The 23,635-nt window shown below is 37.9% G+C and overlaps 3 protein-coding genes across 4 annotated transcripts; 1 reads left to right on the top strand and 2 right to left on the bottom strand.

The window, feature by feature from the left end:
• The first annotated feature begins 394 nt into the window (after positions 1–394).
• Positions 395–4,659, top strand: LOC137746131 (aberrant root formation protein 4). Of its 2 annotated transcripts, none has more exons than XM_068486213.1 (13): positions 395–785; positions 872–1,021; positions 1,130–1,202; positions 1,366–1,541; positions 1,646–1,705; positions 1,867–2,011; positions 2,129–2,188; positions 2,289–2,554; positions 2,656–2,727; positions 2,942–3,019; positions 3,118–3,306; positions 3,942–3,993; positions 4,103–4,659. In XM_068486213.1, exons 1-13 carry the CDS (start codon positions 561–563, stop codon positions 4,321–4,323), a joined length of 1,767 nt encoding a protein of 588 aa, XP_068342314.1. In that variant the 5' UTR covers positions 395–560; the 3' UTR covers positions 4,324–4,659. The 2 variants fall into 2 exon arrangements, with proteins under 2 accessions (XP_068342314.1, XP_068342321.1); XM_068486220.1 differs by having other exon boundaries at positions 2,132–2,188.
• Positions 4,660–8,157: 3,498 nt separating this feature from the next.
• On the bottom strand, positions 8,158–11,461 carry LOC137745805 (uncharacterized). The gene is made up of 4 exons (XM_068485820.1): positions 11,015–11,461; positions 9,266–9,328; positions 8,972–9,103; positions 8,158–8,870 (listed from the first exon to the last, which is right to left on the bottom strand). Exons 1-4 carry the CDS (start codon positions 11,372–11,374, stop codon positions 8,595–8,597), a joined length of 831 nt encoding a protein of 276 aa, XP_068341921.1. The 5' UTR covers positions 11,375–11,461; the 3' UTR covers positions 8,158–8,594.
• A 7,923-nt stretch (positions 11,462–19,384) lies between these two features.
• On the bottom strand, positions 19,385–19,960 carry LOC137735419 (pollen-specific leucine-rich repeat extensin-like protein 1). The gene has a single exon (XM_068474877.1). It carries the CDS (start codon positions 19,958–19,960, stop codon positions 19,385–19,387), a length of 576 nt encoding a protein of 191 aa, XP_068330978.1.
• Between the last annotated feature and the right edge of the window lie 3,675 nt (positions 19,961–23,635).

Below are 23,635 nucleotides of genomic sequence, written 5' to 3' on the forward strand. Positions count from 1 at the left end.
TAATTTAACATTTAATCTAATAAATTTATTATTTAAAAAAAAAAAACCCTAATATAAACCCTCATCATCCTTTTCTTTGCAATTTTATCCAAAACAACCGATATCTCCTTGCAACCAGTTTGGTTAAAAGAAGACAAGTGCCGAAAAACAATAAGGAAAATCAATAAGTGTAATTCCCACCCAACTTCAACTAATGTCCTGCAAAGCATCGCATCCAAATAAAGTAGTAACACACTAATGGTGTCATCCCAAATGTAGAGACAAAAAAAATTTACCAATCGATTACAAATTCCATTAAAAAAATTTCAATTTCAACAACTCGAATTTAAACCATTTTGCTTATAAATAAATATAAATATCACTGTATAAACTAGAATTTAATACCCTTTTATTTTGTATGAAGTGCCATTGAGTTGAGGTGGTAGTGGTGGATTAGCATTCGCGCCTTGTTGGGCCGTTCGGAAACAAAAACCCTGCCGAACGGAATTGAAATTGCGACACGCACCAACTCATCTTCTTCTTCTTCTTCTTGTTCAAGCTTGAGAAGTTGCAGAGATCCCATGGCGGACAATCTTGACCAGTGCTCCCCCCTTCTTCAAGAAATCCTAAACTCGCTATCCCAATCAGTCGATGAACCCCAAACCTCCGTCTCAGAGCTCATCAGCTTCCTCAATTCAACCCTAGACGCCGCTCTGTCAGACCCAGAAAACGAAGACGCAAAAGCCAACGCCTTCCGAGCTCTCACGAAAGTCCACCAATTCGTCTCTTCCCCTTCACTCGACCAGGTTTCGTTTCGTTAAAGTCGTCTGCTTTTGGTCCTTTACTTGTTTGTGCAGTTTGATGTTTGCCAACTGTTTGATTGTTTGCCCAGGTGATCATCGAAGCACTCTCCTTTGAGTTGCCAATGGCGGTTTCCAAGTTCGGAGGCGTCTCGGATGGATGCCTGGAGCTTGTTGATTGCACCATTGATTGCTTTATATCAATGTGTAGTCCACGAGACATGCTTTCGATTCTTTGTGAGGTAAATATGTGGCCTTTTTAGTGATTTTTATGTGAACATGATACTTGTTGTATTGATGGTTTTGTTGGGTTTTAGTTCTTTGATGATTTTTTATTGTGATTGGGTCAGGCATTGGCTCCACCAAGTGAAACAATCAGGGATTCTGGTTATATTGCGCCTCTTCTAACTGGGCTTTCGAAAGGTAATTTAAATGAGCTTAACTAATTAAATGGTTAACTAAACTAACAGTTATATTGTTATCAGATGCATTTTGTGTTTCGTACATGTAATTGAATTGTGCCAATTGAGTTGTTGCCAGCGCTACTTTGTTAATTTTGTGTTGCTGTTTCTTTTGTTAATTTCAGTGTTTCTTTCCCTTCAGAGGCGTCACTTTGAGCAAGTGAAAGTAGCAGTTCCCATTATTGTTAAAGTTTTGAAGGGCCGGTCTTTGGAGTTGGAAGATGAAGATCCAGAATTTAAGAATTTGTTTGACAGAGCTATGGGGATTGCAAATTCCATACGTGCGGTTTGCCTAAAGTTGGTACGTGACAAACTGATAAGATGGATGTTACTGGTTTAGCGATATTCTTTGATTCTTATCATACTCTCTATTTGATCCTGATGGTCTTTTGCTCCATGACACAGGAAGGTGTAGAAAGTGAAAAGCTTTGTGCTCTACTGGGTCTTTATGTCGTCCAGATTATGGTTGGTATCATTTAATCAAAGTTTCAGTTTGACTCTTTTTTCGTCTGTGTTATATAAACAGAAATTCCAATCTAAACTCTATTACATATCACGTCTCCCTTATTTGATTTGCTATCTTTCTGTCTTGTGTTCGTTTTCTTAAACACGCCATTTATGTGCAGGCTGTTGTCAGCATGAATCATAATGTTGCAAGTTCTCAGCCGTTTGTTTTGCAGCTGTCTAGTTTTTTCCCGTTTTGTGGTTTGTCATATCTTGGTGTAATAACTGGGTCGGATGTTGACAAAATAACTAGGGCAGTAGTTGGAGGTTAATCCTTTCAATCACTGTTCTTTCCCTTGTATTCTATTATAGTTCACTCTATTTGTTACCCAATTGTTAGGCCCTTGATATTTCGTTTCTTTTCTTGTTCCTTTTTACACTCAGAAGATGAAGATGATTATATGAGTTGTTTATCCGATGTCAAATGCGGTGCACCTCTTTCAGGTTTATGTTTCTAAATGCTGATCACTCCTTATTATATCAATTTTTTTGTAGCTCGACACTTTGTCAATTGATTTTTGTTTTTTCTGTTGCTTTATTAAAGTGATCTGGGGCCATGCTTCTGATGACGTTGTTGGGGCTGCTGAGGAGGATTTGAATTCCGTCAAGGATGAACTTAAGGATAACCAGACTGAAAGGTGGCAAGCTGTTGGCATGCTAAAGCACATACTAGCTTCTGCCATTCTGCCATGGGAACTTAAAAGACATGCCATCAATTTCTTGATTTGCATTACAGATGGAAATATCTCCCACTGCGATGAACATAATGACTTCTCATCTTGCATGACTTCCGTTTTTGCAGCTCTGCAGGTTGCCTCTTTACATCATTCTACATTTTACGAACTTATTTATCAAAGAGGAAGAGAATCTAATCTTCTTTTTTTTCCTCATATGGGCATGGTACATTTTAGGCTGTTCAAATGATCATCATGTATGCATCAGATACAGTGCTGAGGAAGAATGCCTTTGAAGCTTTCAAAAGGGTGAGGATTTGTCTTAGTACTTGCATTTGTCCAGTAATCTAAATACGTGATAGTCTGACGCATTTTTCATAAGCAACTAATGGCTCGGTTTATGGTCATTTTGTAGTAAGCAAGCCCTTGCTTGTCATATACTCTACTTAATTTGGGTTCAAAGTAAATTATTTACGGTACCCTCTGAATATTACTGCTCATTTTGTCTACCAATCAAAATCAGATTCTTGCTGATATTCCAGCTTCTCAGAGGTTTGACATGTTGAAGTCTTTGATCATAAATAGTAACTCTTCCTCGATGGTAAAACCTTTAGAGCCAGTTTTTGTGATATGTATTCCTTCATTTTTGTTGAATTATACTTGAAGCAGTTTTACCTAATGTGGCTGTTTCAACCATAGATTGCAATCCTTTTGGATATTGTTAAAGGGGAACTGCACAAGGAAAGCTGCCAAAACGTGGGAAATGATGAAGTACCTCAAGCCAAACCACCTACATTGTTTTGGACTGCCAATGTCCTTGAATTGGTGGAGTTGATTCTGAAGCCCCCGGAGGGCGGACCTCCATCGTTCCCTGAGGATACTGATAAGGTATTTCTTCAACTTGCTTTGTGAATATATTTTCATAAGCTGCTTGTGGTAATGAAGTCTTTATGTATGATTTACCAATATGTGTTGAGGAGTCTTTATATGTCGTCAAGCTTCAAATCTAAGATCTCAACAACATCTAAATATAAGATATTACAATACTTAGCTTTCCTACAATTACGAAAAGTAATCTTAAAGGACTTCCAACTTGGATTTATCTTGCGCAACCATAAATTGGTGTAAATTAGGCAACCGGTAATCTTGTTTAACTGCTGCAAATACAAATCTTCAATCTCTGCAGTTCTTGATACCCTGAAGTTACCTTTCTTTTCCTCCCTTCTTCATCATATTGTTCGTCATTACCAACAATGGTATTTCATTGCATAGCAGTTTTTAATTAATCCTCGGTCAGATGAGCTGAACATATGTATACTTATCTGCCTTGAATGTCGAAGCTTTTGCCTCTGTCAAATATATTTGAGGTTAAATTTGATATGTCAGAAATTCAGGACTAAGTAGAGTCTAATTTTCATATTCTTTTTGTAATATGCATTTTCTCTGTCCTTGAATGTATCTCAATGTGTTCAGATGAAAAGTAAAACCCTTTATCTTACAAGATCTGTAATATTATTCTACAGGTTCTGTCTGCGCTCAATCTGTACAGATTTGTATTAATTACAGAATCGACAGGTAAACATATATCATCGTTGAATTAATTAAAGCAAACATAATTTTACTATCAGAGGAGAAAATATTAGACTATGAGTCTGATTTGTACTCTGATGAAAAATTTGCACAGGAAAAACCAACCACACAGGAGTGATCTCCAGAAGCAATTTACAGAAAGCCTATAAGGGGTGGCTTTTACCCCTACGAACCCAGGTAACCGCCCTAATGGCGGAGACCAGGAATGATTACGAGCTTCCACTTGACGCACTTTGTACTTTAAACCCAATCGAGTTAGTTTTGTACCGATGCATTGAGCTTGTTGAAGATCAGCTCAAGCAACAGTCTATGTAACGGTCGTCATCACCTGCATATTTGTGTTTCTAGTCGTTTACACCATTTACGGTGATAAGAATGCGAAGTAATACGAGAATTTGTCTTGCTACCGGTTGTATAAACATAATTAGAGAGATAGACACCAGGAGATGTACACCTGGGGATTCCTAAGATGCCTCAAGTTTCACAACCAAGCATCTTTATTCCGATTTTGAAATTACGATTGCTACTAGAAGGAACATGCGATCTATCTGAGTATGTAATTTTAATGAGTTGTTGTATTAATTTTTTTTGAAGGTAATAAATATTTCACCATTAATCAAATAGAATGAGAAACATCATCGATGAGGAAAAGGATTTCACGATTGCAAATGCAACAAAAAGACCATTCAAAACCTACCTCACGTAACCACATCGAACCGAAGGGAAAGATGCTCTCATGAGGACAAGATCTTGCATCACTTTCTTATGAACTTGCAAAAGATGATGCTCTTTTGGCAAAGAAGCCCTATGAGACAATCACGAAGATGTCCTCATAGTCCTTTGCCTGGCGAACAAACAATAAAACCACAACCAAAACAAAACAAGAAAATGACAACACAAAATAAACTACGATCCCTCAACGATGGGAGACCTACACCTAAGTTCCAAATAGCAAAGATAAGCTCACAAGGCCTAAACTCTATGAGCCAAACCCAACTTCGTCAAGACACACAAGGTAATCATCATACCGTCATTGAAAACCATGCAACGACAAGCGAACATGACTATGAGTCCCTCAAACAACTGCAACGCTCCACAAGGGAAAGACCACACCACTCAATATGATGTTGCAATCGTCAGCAAAAAAAACTACCATAGTCACTTGCAACAAACTTCGAGTTTCCTCAGCATAATCCTTGACAAGCGCACAAACCATAAAATAACCACCTTAAATTTGAACAATGATCATCGCTCTAAAATCCTTGACAAGAAGGAATGTTGCCGACCCAAAGGCAAGTTCTATCCTTTTTTTTTTATTAGTGAATACAATTTATGGGATCTTTTCTTCAAAAACGGATTTTATTTGGTCCTTGTATTTCAATTTGGCTACTTGATCCAGTTGACTATTTTTTGTCCAACTTGGAAGTTTATGCTCACACGCGGCAGTCAAAGAATCACACATCCGAGTTCAATAACATCAAATTAGGCAAAATAGGCACAAATTAGAGATTTTATTTAGACTCATTCATCTTCTTTTTACATTTATCTTTTTTTCTACATTTTTTTTATAAATTTTAAAATTTCGAATATACCCGATAATTCTTTTTCTACACTAAAAAGAAAGGAACTGATTAAAAAAAAAAAAAAAATTCAAGCAAAAGATCCGTCCACCCTATCTTTCCTAACCCCAAGTATCCCTTTCCGCCACCTCCTCTACCCCCCCAGAATTTGGAAATTAAAGTATCGTCTCTGATCACCCCATCTCCGCCCACTCTCTCCATACGCATCCTTATCCCCCTAACAACCCACCATTAAAAACACCCAAAAGAAACTCATGATAATATTGAAATTCTGATTCTACACAAATATCTTACACACTCAATAGTCCGACACTGTTAGATTCGGCGCTCAACAGTTTCGGCGGAACTCAGATGTGTTAGAAGGACTGTGTCGAAGTGCGGAAGGAGGAGATATTGTGCGGTGGGGAAAGGTCGAGATAGAGGTTACTGAATCAGTGATGGCTGAGATCTTTGTGTGGGTGGCTGACATCTTTGCTGGCTGCTTGGAGATGATTAAAAATTGGGGGTGGTTGGCGTTTGGGGAAAAGGAACCCGGATCCCATGATTATAATCGTTTATTATATATCGTACGGTCAGAAATTATTTAAAATTTAAAATTAAATATAAATAGTATCTAACGAAAACTGACCACACGATGTACGATGAACGGTCATAATCATAGGATCCTCAAGAAAATGATTCGGCGAGGATTCTTTTCCGACGTTTGGAGAGAGGGGGCGACCGTAGCTATTGCTTGTGTACTTTTTCTATTTTATTTTTTTTGGCTGTAGGATGAGAATTGTCGGTAGTTTCGGAATTTCAAGATAAAAAAAATGATATGTTAAGGGTAAAATGAAGAATAACAAAGTCCAAATAAAATTTTCCAAACATAAATAGCAAATTATTCAAATTCACAACACAAATTATGGACAAAAATAAAAACGGAAACACATAAATCAAATCAAAATTCGAGCAAAATATAAAGACCAAAAACCCTAGTATTGACTATCGGGACCATCTCTACCCCTTGCCCTTGGCATCTCTCCACGTTGATGTATAATATCAAAAATTAGCATGCAGATTTCAGAATGTCATTTTTCATCATACTAATCATGAGGTTAATTTGTGGCGGACGCTCTTGCTAATGCTGGCAAACTCTTCCTGCTGAGGCGCGATCTACTTGGCTTTAGTCGGGGCTTTTGTTTATTATTGTTCTTCTTCAGAACCCTAGTATTGACGATTCATTCATGTGTTCTTGGGACACGGCTACATATCATGTAATTATAATTTAACGCATACGCATAAGAAGTTAAGGTTTTTTCATAAGGAACCAGATCTCCTCTGGACCCAAAAAATATGAGTCTAAGGATAAAATGATTCGAGCTATTGAAATTTGATCTAACGGCTACAAACAGAGCCCCTCTAAAATTATAATAATTGTAACTGTTGGATCAAATTTCAATGATCCGGATCATTTGATTCTTAGGCTTAGTTCCTTTGGGTCTGGCCGGTTCCTTCCCATAAGACTTGTAATTACATAATTATACATTATTCAAAACAATTATTGCTCCACGTTTAGCAACATTTTCACTTTTGAGTATTCACGGTAAGGTACAATGAAGCTTCGTCTAACCTTATTTAGAACGTCATTTTTCATGACTCTAAGCCCTAGTTTGGTAATGAGGTGATTTTGAAAAAAAGTGGCTATCAAAAAAAGCTGGGAACCTTTTTATGTTTGATAAACATTCAGCTTCAACCTTTTTTCACAATTTTTTGTGAAAAAAAAGCCAAAAACACAAAGCTGCAAAACCCAGCTTTGAAAACCCAGCTTTGAAAAACCATCTTTTTTTTCACATCTGTTTTACATAAAAATTTATCAAACACTATAATACTATTTTTTTTTTTCAAAAGCACTTTTACAAAAAAGTTTACCAAACACTCTGCTGCTTTATTTCATAGCTGTTTATTCTCATAGCATAGTAGAAGCAGTTTTTTTTCAAAACACAGCAATACCAAACCAGTTGTACTTATGATTTCAGCTTAATAACATCATCCCCATCTTAGCACATAATTAATTTGTTTTAATGTTTTGCAGGAGAATAAATTACTAATCATGAGTTTTGTATAAACTTTAACGTACGCTTTTTGCATAAATAAATATGGCAGCAGCTTCGATCTCCAAAGTACAATTCGAGAAATACAAAGCACAGCAACTAAACCCCATAAAAAACAAAAAAAAAACCACAAGTTTTTTAATACTTCAGAGTAAAAGCAACTCCCAACGAGATGCGTCCTTTTCTCAAACGTGACATCATTTTTTATTATTTATTGGCATAAATTGACCGGAAAGCGATCATTTTCACATCTCTTCCTCTTAATTCATCAAATCAAGAAATTCGTATCATTAAAATTGATTTAACGACTACAAACAAAAATTCAAATTAAAAGTTATAATAACTTCAAATGTTTGATCAAATTTCAACGACACGAATTTTCTAATTTAATGGATTAGAATGAAGAGATTTGAAAGGGATCTCTTTCCAAATTGACCAACCATTTTACCAAAATTAAGAGAGAGAGAGAGAGAGAGAGAGAGAGTTTTTGAAAACTAATGAAAATAAAAGAATACATGAGTCATTGACAATTCGACACGTGTCGTGGGACTGAAACTATAAATTGAATTTCGGATGAGGAAAAAAACGACAACGTTTCAACTACAAAGAATGATACAATTTTGATGGATCTAATATAATTTCAACGCGAGATTGAGAGAAATATTGAGGGTTTACCCTAAAAAGCAGGAACCTGTGACATAAAAGCACAATCTCTACAGCCATTAGGCTTTAGATATTGCTAATTTTACTAATTTAACCCCCATACAACTCCAAGCAACCGGGAACAGACCAGGTTAAATTCGTAACTTACTGAATAATACCCTTGACTTTCTACTTATAGTAAGTACCTACTGAAGTGAGCTCCTCTGGCGTGTGCTATGTTAGACCGGACCGGAGCACCGCTTTTCTTTTCTCAGCTCATCCCATACAGCATTTCGGAACTGGATTCTTCAACTGCCGGCACCATGTTCAAATCAGGCAGCAAGAAGGAATTATCCCGGGCCGGAGCATCATTGCTTTCAACGCAAGAATCCAATTGCGGGTGCGGACGTGGAGGCAAATCCGAAGGAATGTAGTATGCAGTGTTACTCGAAGAAGCTATTCTCTCATGGGGTTGGCTGGAAATTGCTTTCCCTGCTCCGTCAAAGTTTGCACTCAAATTCCTTGCAGAATGCAAGTTCAAATCAATCTGCAAAGACAAAAATCGGATAGAAAATTAAGCGAAAATCCATAGAACTATAAGAGATCCAATCCGTAATTTATGTAAATTAATTAGAATCTGTCTCTCACCTTGATTCTCTTAAAGTTGTCATTTTTGGCTCTTTGCTCCTTGAAAGTTGCTTGTAAGGTCGCTATTTCCTTTTCCAGATGTGTCCTTTCCTTCAACAACGAACTTTCCTGCTCTTTAAGCTCAGCATATGTCTGATAAAATTACAACCAAGTCCATGTCAAAATACAAACTTCAAATTAAGTCCTCCTATTAATTGCAGATTACGAAACGGCCCATTAATTATTAAACTCTTACAATTACATTCCAATGAATAATGTAAAGGGACAAAACAAAATTTGGGGTTTAGTGTTTACCTTCTTTCTCCTTGCCCTCTTGGCGGCATTGGTGGTGCTGGTGGATTCATATGTACCATTACCCTGAAATTTCAATCCAAAAACCACATTTCAGCATATAAGCCCCACCAAAACCCCAAAATACAATATTAAAATAGTAAAAACTATTGGATAAAGTTGTCCGACCGCATCATTCATATAACCCGTGTAACAAAAAAACATTAAATTTTCAAATTTTAGTGTCATCCGACTCCACGATGATTCCCACCGGTGCGAGAGCTGCCCAAATCGGAATCCCACATCTGTATCCACCACCAAGCCTGCAATTTACCCAGCTATCTGCTACCCCGGATAAAGCTTCTCCATTCCCAATGAAATGTAAGGTGGAATTTGACATCATCAAAATCCACGTGGCCACACATGACAGGCTCCTTATTATATATTCCTCACGTGACTTTCTCACATGACTTTCCTTCGCGATGGCCCTCCTCCAATCCAATCCCACATTACTCCTTTCAAATACCGCCTCTCCACTTGCTGACAACTCCAATCTATTTTCCAAAATCCCCTCAATCGAAAAGGTTTAAAAACTAAATAAATAATACGATATTTTCAATTAAAAGACGCTTCCTCACCAAACAATCCTAGACCCTTAGATTTGGAAGACACAAAAGTACAATCCCCAGATCGACGGCCGAAAACCAGCCGGGTTTTTCTGGATCTCCAGAAAGTGTAAGAATAAGGGTTTTTAAAAGGAGACAGCTGAACCGATCCCTGCACCCGCTCCACACCGGATCATTACACCAACAACCCCCCACTAACATCGCCACACCAAACCGAAACGCAGACCTATCCCTAACCAAAAACTCACCGGACCCCACCACGCTTTTAAGATAGGCCCCACCTGACCACCGCACCCTACCCCTATTTATAAAATGACCGAAACGCCCCCCCAGGCGCCTCACTATTCTTGCTTTTGACTCGACGCGGGATGCGACTTTTGTCGCTAGCAAAAGGGATTCAGACGAGAAAAGTTGGCCGGTAAATGAAGCTTCGGGGTTTTCAAACTGCCGTAAGTTTGGAATTGACGGAAGTGTCCTTGGGTGGCAGAATCTAGGGCGGGGTTTTGGGAGGGTAGTTTGGTGAATCTAAACAAGAATGACAGGTGACCGGCAAAAGGAGCGGGACGAAAACGTGAGAAGGTCTCGATCTGCTACGTCACGTGAGCAAAATACGAAAATACTTCGGCACGCCAGGGCATTTTCGGAGTGAAGACACAAAAGCGGTACCGCCGACGGTTTGACCATTTAGCGATCGGCGAGAAAAACACAGAAGGAAGAGTCTAAAACCGAAATGACGAATTTGACCTCGTCAGCAGTAGCTGCTCAGGGGACGACAGCCGAAACGCGATACAGGCAAACAGAAACGTCCGTTTCGAAATCGAGCGTATACAAAAACGGAAAAAATGACGAAGAAGGTAAATAAGTCAAAGGAAGGGGGACAAAAATGGTAAAGTGAAAAAGAAGGCACGAAATGGGTCGGCCACGCGAAAAGCCTCATCAACCACAACAACACTGAGGCTCTCCGCTAGCGGCGCTGCTCAGCAGAGCTAGACGTAAATACGAAGCACCGCCGGCCGCCGTGGGTATATCGGTCAATTAATAAACAGACTCGAAGAGTCATCGCTTCAGACACTGCGAGCAGAGATCAGCTAGCAGGAAATCCAAAGCACAAAAATCGAAAAGCACAGAGAGAGAAAGTGATATGGACCTTGGATCTGGGGCAGCTGGACTCTTCAAAGCCGTCGGCGGTGGCGGATAGAGAACCGGTACCGCCGCTCCATGAAAGCGGAGTCGTGGGGCTGCATCTAGTGGTGGAATCGGCGCCGTTCTTGCCGCTGTTCCTCTGGTGTGAGACGCCGCCGTCGAATCTGGAACCGGACGACGCCGCTTTGGAGCGTGGCATCCTTACACCCCACCTGAGCGTCAAAAGAGACTGCGACATCGGAGACGAAGACCGCAGCGAAGACGACGGCCCCGCCGCCTGCACCTGCTTGAGCCGCATCAGTAGCTCGACCACGAGCACGTCATCGGTCATCGCCGCCCTCATCCAATCGTCTTGAACCACCATCTCTGAAGGTACAAACCCAGAGTTCTTGAGAGAGAGAGAGAGAGGGTTTTTAGAGAGAGAAAGGAGGGTGGCGGATGCGTGAGAGAGAGAGAGAAATGAAGGAGATAGAGAGCGGATGGGGGGGTTGAAAATATATATATGGTGGTGGAAGAAAGTGGGAGTCAATGATTCCTCCAGTTTTTATATTTTTTTTCCTTCTTGTTTTTTTTTTTTTTTTTTGGTGGCCTTGTTTGGGTGGGTCTGTGTGACTCTGACTCCTTTTCTTCTCTTTCTTTTTCATTTTTCAATTTTCTTTTCTCTATTTTTCCATTTTTTTATTTGGGCCCACCGGTGACGTGTTGCGCTGACAACTTTCATTTTGGCATGGGTTCATTTCAATGGGTTTTTGCTTTTGGTGGGCCTTTGTCATGCCGGTCTTCCAAACGGCACCGTTTGAAGGTCCAACCCATTCCACTCCTGTGATTGAGACGACAACGTTTTTGGGTCCATCCACATTCCTCTGTTCGTTGTGTGGCAAAGGGGGCAAAAAGGGCATGAGGATGACCTCTTCAAACTTTTCGGCCTATTATAATATGTTCTTGGCACAATGCCACTAATCTGGTCCTTAAAAATGTTTGATTCGATTCTCCATGATTTAAAATAAAATTGTCAAATAAACCCCTATGTTACGGTGAACATTTTAGTGGGTCTACCGACTACCATATTTGTTGCGTTGAATTGTAAACATTAAGTTTTGTAAAAATTTGATCATGTGTTCTATATGTGGATTTGATTGGATTGAAGCATTATTAACCGATTGAAACTAACACACCAAATGACTATTCTTCTTCTTTTCTTTTCTTTTCTTTTTTTAACAAATGACAATTCATCTTAAACATACATAAATATTAGAGAGAGGGATAAATATACTTAAAATTCAATGACTTTTGAACGCCCTTGTTTGTTAATACTTAATTTGAATTGTGAAATTTATATATAAAGTAGTTTCTATGATTTTACAATATCAAATTCACCTAATTTGACTTTAAGTATTGAATATTTGTCACTTGTACTCACATTATGAAAAAGAAAGAAATCAATTAAGCCCTACCCAAAAAACATTCAAATCCAACTTACCTAAAATGGTTTAGGCACGTTGGTTTGTCCATTTTCTTAAGTGACAGTGAATTTGAACATAGTTTAGATAATTATTGATTAAATACATGTATGTATTGTAGTTAGTTCCACAATTAATAATTTTCTTTTACTAGGTCGAATAAATAAATATTAGCATTGTCCCACACACCACTAGTGTGAATGGTGGTGGACGTTGGAACTTTTTTCTGGTAATGTTTTATATTTTTTTTATGAGAGAGACATAATTTACAATTCATAATAAATAAATAAATATACAATATTTCTTATGTTTTGATGATATGTGGATGAGGAAAGACAAAAAACAATAATAAAAATTATGTGCAAAATTACCTTATTGTTCATGATTTTATTTGAATTTCTTATTGAATATGAATAAAGACCAAATTATCATTTCAACCTCTTTTAATTGACAAAAACGGTTCTTTAATATAGTTGAGATGAAAAAATGACTTGATAATGTCAAGATACCTTAGTAGCATTCCAATAAGATGTTATGAGAAATGTTAACAAGACTCTCTCAATAATAGAACTCTCAATGGACTCTCTACCATCTTATGTTTTAGCACAATGTTTTAAGATGTTGACATGAAAATTGACGTTAAACTATGAGGTAGCAGATAGTCTATGAGGAGTCTCACTTTGAAAGTTTTCTTAGCACTTCTCAAATGTTATCGAATAATTTCATTTGATGCCATTGACATTCTTCAAGTGAATTATTAAAGGATGAAATCTGAAATCTTATTTGGTAAATACTTTTAATTTTCAAATTTTTTTTAAATAAAAAAAATTGAAAATTACTTTCTTGAGTTTTCAAAATGAAAACATAAAATAATTACCAAATAAGATTTTAGTTTTAAATTTCCAAAAAAATGAAAATTAAGAATTAAAAACAATATAGTTATCAAACGGCTCCTAAATATGGACAAGGATTGTCTGCCCTCCCATTTCCGGTGCCGTCCCGTGCCCTCCTGTTTGTGTGGTCACGGTTAAGCCACGTCAACATTTTATGCATGAAGTGGGAGGGCAGACAAAATAGGAGGGCATGGGAGGGCAGACAATCCTTGTCCCCTAAATATTTGAAGTTGGAAAAACCATTATTAGAAAGTTAGGTGGACAACGTTTATGCATGAAGTGCTTGTCAATGGATTGAAAGGGAAAAGTGATTGCTCCAAACTCCCAATAATTTCCATAAGAATCTTACCACATAAGGTAACTCTAAACATTATAAGTCACAAAAACAAATAATTGGTAGTCACATAAAAATTGATCTTATCTCCAAGTCTATTTCAGAAGGGTTTTAAAGTGAGGATGGGTAAAATGCAATGAGAAGTTATAGAATTAGGTTTCTTTTAGACTGTTTAAAGATGCCGGACAAAGTAAGTGGTGGATTGATCTTAGTCTCGAATTCAAACTCTCATTTTCTTTAATGTGGATTAGTGTAAAATATCGTTTGTGTTAAAAATAAAATGCAGGGCAAAAACTTTAAAAGCTAAGCAAGCTTTAGTGATCAGGTTGCCTTTTAGGCCTCATATGTTGAGCTGAATGGGATAAGTTGTGATTAATTACGAGGAACTTGAGTCAAGTCCGTTGTTTATCGTGTCAAATGTAAAATGAACAAGACTCAACAAGATGGATTATGAATCCGCAATAGAATGAGTTATTTAACCTATCTTTATACATGAGGTACAAAGTCATATCTTACAAACCCTGTCAATATAATCCTATCTCCAAGGCCAATTTCATCCAATCCATCAAACAGACCATTAGATTTTGAGAAACTTATATATTAGGCTCATGTATTGGTCCTACTGCATATGGTTCAGCTTTTGGAGAAATTTTTAGTTGTGACAGAAATACAAGTGGTACATCACGTGTTTTAATAGTAGTGGGAAATTTTATTTCTTAATTTATTAATTTTTTAGCACACATATCCTACTATTTGTATAATGACATGTTGTCTATCATCCAGTATATCGATCACACTGAAAAATCTCTCTAGCTTTTGCCTAATCTAAGAGACTTTATAGAGGTGACTAATCAAGAAAATATCCGTTTCTATTTTAATAATAAATATCTTATTTTGGACGGTTCCTAATGTCGGAACCATTTCTCTTGGTAGGTAAATCAAAAGCTTTTTTTTTTTTGAGCGTATCAATATTTTTTTTGTCAGTTGTGTATATAAATCTAAACTGTAATTTGCAACTAAAGCTAAATGGTTATTTATATGTATAGAGGTTTTATTTTTTATTTTTTATTTTTAACAAACGATAATAATGTGATTCAAATTCGTCTTAGGCGAGAATCGAACCTAAGACCTCTCACTTACAAGTGAAGATAAAGATAAATAGTTATTTACATTCTCGAGGTTTAGGGTTAATTTCAAATGGGCACGAGTTCTAATTTTCTCACATTACACCTAATGTTTTGACATTTAGCCAATTTACACATTTTGCTGTCAATTAAATCGTTACTTATTGATTTGACAATGTTGAAAGCACTCCACAAACCGACTAACCATGCGATATGAAACACACCGATGTCATTCCAGATGTAGGTTCCGTGTTGCAACGTTATTAGTTAATGGTTAACAAAACAGTCTACTTAACAAATGTACAACTTTGTAATATATTAAAACGTTGAAGTGTAATTCGACAAAATTAGAGCCTCGTGGCCCAATTTGCTGATCTAAAAACGACCGTTTCCTTTACACTTTCACATTATATACGTACAGCAAAAAGTTGTTGGCAGTTAATCATGGGTTTATGAAATTTCTGCCAGACCTTTCAATACCGCCTGCATTTACACACACACACACAAATGTTTTATATTTATGATACCTTGAGAAAGTGTAGTGAGAAAGTTTTGCGTTTCTGGGAATCAGCTTCAGAGCCTTTAGCAAATATCATAAATCTTGCTGGTGAAGGCAGAAAATGCAGTTGGTGAAGCCCCAGAAGTGCAGGACGTAACTTTGCAGTCTTACAAGTCTGGTTAAGAGAAGATTGTTAGGGAAAGTAGTGCACGTTTTAATATACACCCCTTGATCACATTTTTATGTTTATACAAGCGATATGGGCGGGGAGTGATCCGAATACGGACTTCATTTTCAATCACGTGAGTTACAACTTTTTTTTACTGTACATAAAATTGTGTAGATTATGTCATGTCTTAGTCAAATGCCTAGTAGCAAGATCAAAGCTCATGATCGTAATTCATGTCTTCCATCACGATGCAAAATGAAACTATATATGGAATCGTGCACCGTGTGAAGCATAGATTATTGCATGTCCTTAACCGAGATTGATGTTAAACTCCGTCTTGAAACCTTGCCATACCAAAAAAGTTGCAGGATTTTTAAATGCTGGCAAAACATAAATTTGTTAGTTATTGAGAGAATCGATTTAATAAGGGCTAACAACGTTGCGTGTAAAGTATTGATGTGAAACGGTAAATGCATGGAGGGCCGTTAATATATGTGGATTGTGGACACATTCATGTTCATAAATATCGAAGGGTGAGTCTTTATTGCCAAAACATTACTTGCAAGGAACTGACTGACAAATGCAATAACTTTAAAAGTCTTCACTCCTCTTATTTCTCATTATTTGATCAAATTATAGCGTGCTTCTGTTTTATTATTACGAGTGATATTATTATTATTATTACTCAAATTTACATTATGAAAACGAATAAGGATTTAAATTTGAGATGCAATGAGTAAAAGAGAATGTCACATCAACCAGGACAATTTACCATTTGCGATCGTTATTTATTTTTTATTTTTTTGACGAAGGACATTTCATTAGGGGCAGAGCCGAGGAACCAAACAGATATAGTAGAAAACCAGAAAATAAACACAGAAAACAGAGCAAAGGCGAAGACAGCACGAGTAGGACCAAGGGAAACTCAACCCCGGCAGGGCCAAGACGGGGAGAGAACAGAATACAAGCGAAGCTAAAGTCCAATTTGAAACACTCCCCCACTCGGCCGACAGCAGGGACATTAGGGAGGGCAAGGAAGCCCGTCTTCCGAAAGAGTGTGAACTAGAGAGGATGGGGGTCGAATGTCCCAGACTTCCGAACGCATCCCTTTTTTACATTACGATGCAACCCACTCTGATGCAAAATTCGCTTGACGAGGAACCCCCTGGATATCGTTGTCAATTGCAGCATGAAGGGCTGCCCGCGCTCCGACTCGAGTGCAGATTTTGAAAAGCAAACAGCAGACTTGCTGTTCACAATAAAACCGTCAGAAAAGAGAAGTATCACACCCATGGCTGCTTCCCGATTCCCGTTGGACCAAGCGGCATCAAAGTTTGCCTTGATGGTTCCAAAGGGAGGGGGGCGACCAACTGGAACAATCAGCACGGACTGAATCCTCCGCATCAACTTCCAGAAGACATTGCTAATTTGATGAGATCGCTGGGCTTGCCCCCGACAATGCTGAAGCTCCACACCCCTAGGAATATGGCAATAAGCATAGGCATAGCTGGATTTCACTGAATAACCACCATTGTGGGACTGAATCCTCCACATCAACTTCCAGAAGACATTGCTAATTTGCCACCAAGCTCCACGAAAGATGACAGCTTGTCCCTCCAGAAGGCTGCTCCACGCCCATAATGCCCGTGAACCCTTCTTAGCCGACAATACCTCACCCTTCGAAAAGTACCTGCCCTTCAGAACCCGAGCCCATAAAGATTCAGGTTCTTGGATTAGTCTCCTAAAATCACACACCTTATTTGTTTTGGTTGACAAGGCCCACGGAACTTTTACATGTCCGCTGGATTTGTTATGCTCAAAACGTTCCATGAAAAACCTATTCGAGCCATTGAACATTGTTGCATGCCCTATCAACTTTACCCTATTTTGTTTGTAAATAGGTGAGAAGTCCCTTAATAACTATTTCATTTATAGTTTTATAAATTTTTTGAGGAAGAAAATAAAATTAATAGAGGGAAAAACCCCGGGAACATCAAGGCCCCTAGAGTCAAACAACAAAGCACTGGTAGCTACATAAGGAACACATCCACTCCAAACATGAAAGTTATTTAACACATGCCCACATGAGGTGTCTGCATCCGCTACAAAATTTGCTTCCCTAAAAATATGCTTCTAACTTATAAAATCAAAAAAAGAGATCAGCCATTTGATATCTTCAACAATTGCACGAATCCGCCAAGGAATGCAACACTTTCCTGTGATCGCCTCAATGACAATTTTCGAGTCTCCTTCAATCACAACCTTTTTCAAAAAAATTAAAATTGGAAATCTGAAAACTATTTTCTTGAGTTTTCAAAATATAACAATTATGTGGTCACCATATCAGCAGTTTCAGGAGTTTAAGTGACGGATTTTGCGTTTTAGGGGTTCAAAGTGAGATTAAAGTCGAATTTCAAAAGGCATAACAAATGATAGGATTTGGATCCCATCCGGATCTAAATTGTGGGAATCCTAGGAATCCCCACATCTTAGCTATTTATCATGCATCGTGCGGTTAGAAATTATTTAACTTTTTTTATTTAAAATTAAACAAAAATAATACTTGACGAAAACTAATCACACAATATATGATAAACGGTTAGAATGAGGAAATCCTAAAGTAGATCCCAAAGAGGTTCCTCTTCCCAAAAAATAAGCCTAAAGTTTAATGTTGTTGGCCACGTTGCACTATGGTAAAGTGAAAAGTTTCAAATTCCACTGCCGTAGGTGACGAGTTATATTCAAATTATTACCACTGGTTGTACATAACATTAAGCAGTAGAAAAGGTTTTAAGTTGTTTACAAAGGTTGAATGATTTCAACTGAAAACAATTTTTAAGTGTTTTGGCCTATATAGCCCATTGCTTTGCAAAAAACCAGCAATTAAACCAGTTTAAGTCACATCATCACTGTGTCCTCCAAAATTTGGTACTAAATTCAGAAATCCGGATTCTTGATTCTTTTTGTGAGGATTTTGAAAATTTATAACTCGTGTTTGTTTATCGTTCGGTCAGAAATCATTTTAAACTTTTTTATTTAAAATTAAACACAAATAATAACTAATAAAAATTAGCAGCACAATGTACAATGAATGAACATGATTTACAAATCCTTAGATCCCGTTGGTAAATTTAGGGCCTTGGATCATAATTTGGTTAATGTTTAGAGTCCGTTTTCAGTTTTCATGCCAAATCCTACCGACATCAAGTGAAGCTCTGGGGCCGAAAGGGGCACAGAAAAAGAGTTCATGGACACTTGCACCTGCTTTCTGCTTTTGCTTTCTACAGCTGCAACCCAAAGTGCTTTTTTCCCCAGCTTTTCCGAATTTCATCTTTTGTAAATTGTACGGAAACTAATCTAACCTCTAATCAATCAAAGATTCAAAACTAATCATTCGACCACAAAAAAAAAAAAAAAAAATAAATCCTCAGTTCATACTTCATATTCCAGCAAATTAATTTCTAGACAATTGTACGAGGAAAAAACACCTTAATAATAGAAAATGATATACATGGAATTTAAAAAGACTTTACTTATTTGCAACTACATCGTAAAAACTAGGGAATATACACCCTAATTTTGCAGATACAGCTCCTAATACCCGACCCTAATCTCCATCTTCAAGACAGACCAAAAAGGCAAAGTAACCCTAAACCTAATTTAATAGAAAAATTAATAACTAAACAACACGATAATTAAACACTAAACCGGGCCGACCCAATTATCCCTGCACACTAATTATCTAACCCATAAAGTAAAAAGGAGAAAAAGCGTTAGACCGAACTGCGAATTCATCGACCTTCCCTTTGAAAAAATAAGGGGAAGGACGACAACCACGCATCTCGAACGTTAAGCCAAAACCCAAGACTTTACATTTCTGCAATTTCACGGTCAACTACGACAAATTAAGCCGCAGAAGCTTCAGCAGCTCGCTTGCCGCAGCGTCAGTGCTCGAGACAACGCTCTTCTTGGCGAAGAACGACGGAAGAGGCAGAGAGCTCGGAGGCGGCGAGGCTATGCACGACGATGACCCGGCGTAGAACCCGGCAGTCATGTTCGAGTCCTTGTTTTTGGTCTGCTTCGGAACCCGCTCGGGTGCCGGACCCATCAGGGTCGTGTTTCCGAGATCCGGAACTTGGGCCTTGGGATTCTGCTTCTGTGGTGGCGGAGCCGGCACTTGGGGCTTGAAATTTTGCTTCGGTGGTGGTGTAGCCGGCGCCGTTTTGGGGATTTCTTCACCGCGCTTGAGGATTTTGACCTGGCCCATGACGAGGTTTTGGGGAGCCGGGGACTTCTGGACCGGGCGAGGTAGGTTATTGGGCCGGGTGGGCCTTCGGTTCTTGCCGTCGTTCTGGGGGTGGCTGGGGCGGCCGAGGCGGCTAGGGTTAGGGTTCCGATTGAAATTCATTACTGATTGGCGTGTGAGCGAGTCTTTGTGGCAATCCTTGGGACTGAGAACTTCAACAGCCATCTGAGACCACACAAAATTCAGATCTGAAAATTCGAGCTTTCAGAGCTCAAGGGCCAAAAGGGAAAAGACTAGTAAATTTGGGGCTCTTGGGCCACAACTTAGAGAGAGAAAGGAAGAGAGAGAGAGAGAGAGAGAGAGAGAAGAAGAGAGAGAAGGGGAATTTACAGAGATTATATGTGAATATTGAAAGGGAGGGAGGGTAGGACTTTATAGGGGAAGAAACCTAAAAGCAAAAGGAGTACCAAACCGACAAAGAGGCGGTAGTGTGTGTAAACCACTCGCCACAATTTGGGCGGTGTCCCCCACGGTTTTAAGGTTTCATTATTGGTTTTGGTAACTATTCCTATTCCCTTAATAATTAGGTTTCCTTTTCATAAAAGAAAGGGTTAAATAGAAAACAATCAGGTTTTCCTACCGCTCACTTATCTAGAAAGATGTGATTTAGATAATAATTTTCTTCATAAATGCGAGAGAGGCTTTCTAAAAAATGGTTCTAAAAGAAGATATCCGTGAGTCTGACGGTAGCGTGGGGTAAGAGGAGTATGTTGATTTAAGTAAATTTATTATATTTCATGTAATTAAGTGTGTTTATACTTAAAATATATATAATTTCATCATAAACTACAAAATAGAATGACATATATGTTATGAAGTATGGGAACATAATAAAAATATAGGAAACAAGCATAAAAAGTGTGTTCATTTAAGTATTCAACAAGTTTCTTACAATTTATTAAAAAAAAAATGCAAAATGAAAGTTATCTATTTTTATTGAGTAACAATTGGGTGCCTAGGCAGGTCCGGGCAGGCTAGGCGGGTGTCTCAGCAGGTCTTAGCGCTCTTTCTTAATTTTTAAATGCCTAGACATTAATCAGGATGGTAGTCAGCTACCTAGGCGTTAGGAGGCGTTAGGCAGAGATTTTTAGAACAATGCTAAAAAATGGAATTCTAATACTTTATAATTTTGACATAGGTATTTAGGTGATAGAAAGTACATAAATAATTTATTTTAAAAAGTATTATTAGCATTTATTATCTTTTTATATCGGGGAAAAAAATGATAAGGGTATAGATTCTCTTAATGATTAGGTTTCTTTAACGTCATTTACCCGGCAGGGTCTAAGTCACAAATTCCTAGTAATATTATTTAGTAACTCAGTTAATCATTTATATTCGTCATGAGTAGATTTTGTAACATCAATTTGGTTATTTGATGTAGTTACATTGGATGTAAACCTATCAATTCACTATCAATTTTGTCAAGCAAATGCAAATATTTTCGTACTAAAAACAATATATTTGAAAAATTAATAATTCTATATATTTTCTCAACTATATCTTATAATTTGATTGGAACCAAATGAAAGGAACTCTTTGCAAAATTGAGATTTATAGCATCCTTCATGTCATCACATTCATTGTTACTGAAATTTTCGTTGTTAGACAAGTACTTTTTGAACCATGGCATGTGACATTTTAATTTTACAAAATTAAAATATTGATACAAAAGCTTTAATTTGTTTAAAAACAAAATATAAAAAAAAACATTTTAACTCCATACGAATGAATATGAACTCCACTATCTTTCAGGATAATATTAACTTTTTTCTAATTAATCAAGAGAAATTTTAATTCCATTAGCGGGACATAAATTATGCGACAAAGAATGAAAATTGAAATATCAACATTCTATTCGCAGATAAATCCAAAAGTCGAAATTGGATTTACATGACAATGTTGATATGTATTATGCAGACGCGCAATGGGTCGTGGCCTTGGGTGGTATTCTTCACGCGATCTAAAGCGCGTAGAGAAAACAGTTTTCCTTTTTAATTTTTATTTTCCGTGATAGGAGATATCTGTGAAGCTCCCTACCAAAAACGCTGTTTGTTGTCATGAAGGCGGTCCGCGTATGTGACGTGGGTCCGAAACCGCTGGTGGCATGGTTATCCACGACCCTAGTTATTGCACCTTCATTTTTTTTGTGGGATTACGGAAATGCCATCTATGCCGTATATATTTCATGTTCACCTCCGTCAACAACTTTCTATGGAAATTTGAAATCCATTTTTTTTTTTTTTTTTGGGTGACAAAAGTTAGAATTCTTCATTCCTGAGAAAATTTGTGCCATTTGGAGAGTGGCAAAGGTCGGTCCGATAATGTTTTTCAAAACGGGTTGTGAAAAATGTTTTGTTGTAAAAGGACAACATAAATAAGATTTTATAATTTGAGAATTCGTGGTAGTTTAGTCTGAAATATTTTTAGAGAATAAAAACATAAACGCGCATTTGATACCAAATGTCTAAAATTGTATAAATATATTTATTTTTGGTAGTAATGGTGGCGGTAGTGGTAAGGGTGGTGCGGTTGAGACGAGAGTGGTGTTTATAGAAATGGTGGTTGGAGTAGGGATAGTAGTGGGTGAGAATAGAAGTGTTAGTAATGGCGGGATATAGGTAGTTGCAATAGCGAGGTGGAGGACAATGGTGGTCCAATGACGGTAGCAAAGGTGGTAGAGGATGCTCGTAGTAACAATGGTTAAGAGGGATGGTTATGAAAATTGCGGTTGAGAGGTAGGGATGATGGTGGCGGAATTGGTGGAGGTGGTGATGACCATGGTGAGGGTAATGCAATGGAGAATGTGGTGATGGTGGTGCAAGATGGGGTCTGTAACAATAAGCGATGGAGGTATGATGACCATGGTCACAGGGTTATGCCAATGGATAATATGGTAGTGGTAGTGGTGGTGGAGGCAGAGGTACAAGTTGTGGTGGTCATGCAGAGACGGTGGCGATAATGTCAGTCGTAGTGATGGTGAGTGGTGGAGGTGGTGGTGGCAAACCACGGTGGCGAGAGTGATGGCGATTGAGGATATGATAATGGTGACGATGGTGATGTAGTGGAAAGTGGTGGTGTCAAAGATGGTGGTTGTGGTTGTAGTGAACAGAAAGGAAGAAAAAAACATGGTTTGACTTTTCATCTTTGTTTTTCAATTTAGACTATACGAGTCAACAGTCAAAATCGGCGCAATGAAAGCCTAAAAATCAAGGGCTAGTTTTGCAATTAAGCTTAAACCTGAGGGCCATTAACAATCCAAAGATTGAAGGGAAATGAGAAAATTGATTAATTGGGCCACGTGTTACGCAGATAATTGGATGGCGTAGACGTGAGAAGGGAGACACGGGCCAACTGGTTCAACCGACTTGCCAATGACGGTTCAACTCCAACTAGACTGAACAACCATTTTCTGCCTAAGATGGTGCCTAGCTGGAACCTTGGATGGCATTTAGCTGTGCCAAGATGCCAAGATGGAGTAAGTTTTGGTGTGCATCTTTGTCATTGGCCTTCACACATAAAGCGGGCCCGAACTGGGCCCATGATACTCCGCTTTAATTCGTCGCACAATAACAAATTAGGATCTTACAAATTATACGTAGAAAGTTCACTTCTAATATTACTGAGACATTTTATGACAAGATTCTTTGCCTAATAATTTATGATTAAGTTGAAAACAATATCGATACTATGAATGATGAACCATGCTGGACTTAAAAAAGCTTATGAAATATGAGTTGTCGTAGTATGGTATTATTATTGCATTGACTTGCGTGTTGATCAACCCGTGAGTTATCCTTCACACAAAATAAAAATATCACAAAACCCGAACAAAGTGCA

Source organism: Pyrus communis, chromosome 1, assembly GCF_963583255.1.
Source record: "Pyrus communis chromosome 1, drPyrComm1.1, whole genome shotgun sequence".
In the NCBI taxonomy this organism is placed as follows: Eukaryota; Viridiplantae; Streptophyta; class Magnoliopsida; order Rosales; family Rosaceae; genus Pyrus; species Pyrus communis.

Coding starts and splice junctions, on each gene's coding strand:
- LOC137746131 (XM_068486213.1), top strand. CDS start 561: ATGGCGGACAATCTTGACCAGTGCTCCCCCCTTCTTCAAGAAATCCTA. Junction 3,307..3,941: donor TCCCTGAGGATACTGATAAG/GTATTTCTTCAA, acceptor ATTATTCTACAG/GTTCTGTCTGCGCTCAATCT. Junction 3,994..4,102: donor ATTAATTACAGAATCGACAG/GTAAACATATAT, acceptor AAATTTGCACAG/GAAAAACCAACCACACAGGA.
- LOC137745805 (XM_068485820.1), bottom strand. CDS start 11,374: ATGGTGGTTCAAGACGATTGGATGAGGGCGGCGATGACCGATGACGTG. Junction 9,104..9,265: donor AGAGGGCAAGGAGAAAGAAG/GTAAACACTAAA, acceptor TAATTTTATCAG/ACATATGCTGAGCTTAAAGA. Junction 8,871..8,971: donor ACAACTTTAAGAGAATCAAG/GTGAGAGACAGA, acceptor TTGTCTTTGCAG/ATTGATTTGAACTTGCATTC.
- LOC137735419 (XM_068474877.1), bottom strand. CDS start 19,960: ATGGCTGTTGAAGTTCTCAGTCCCAAGGATTGCCACAAAGACTCGCTC.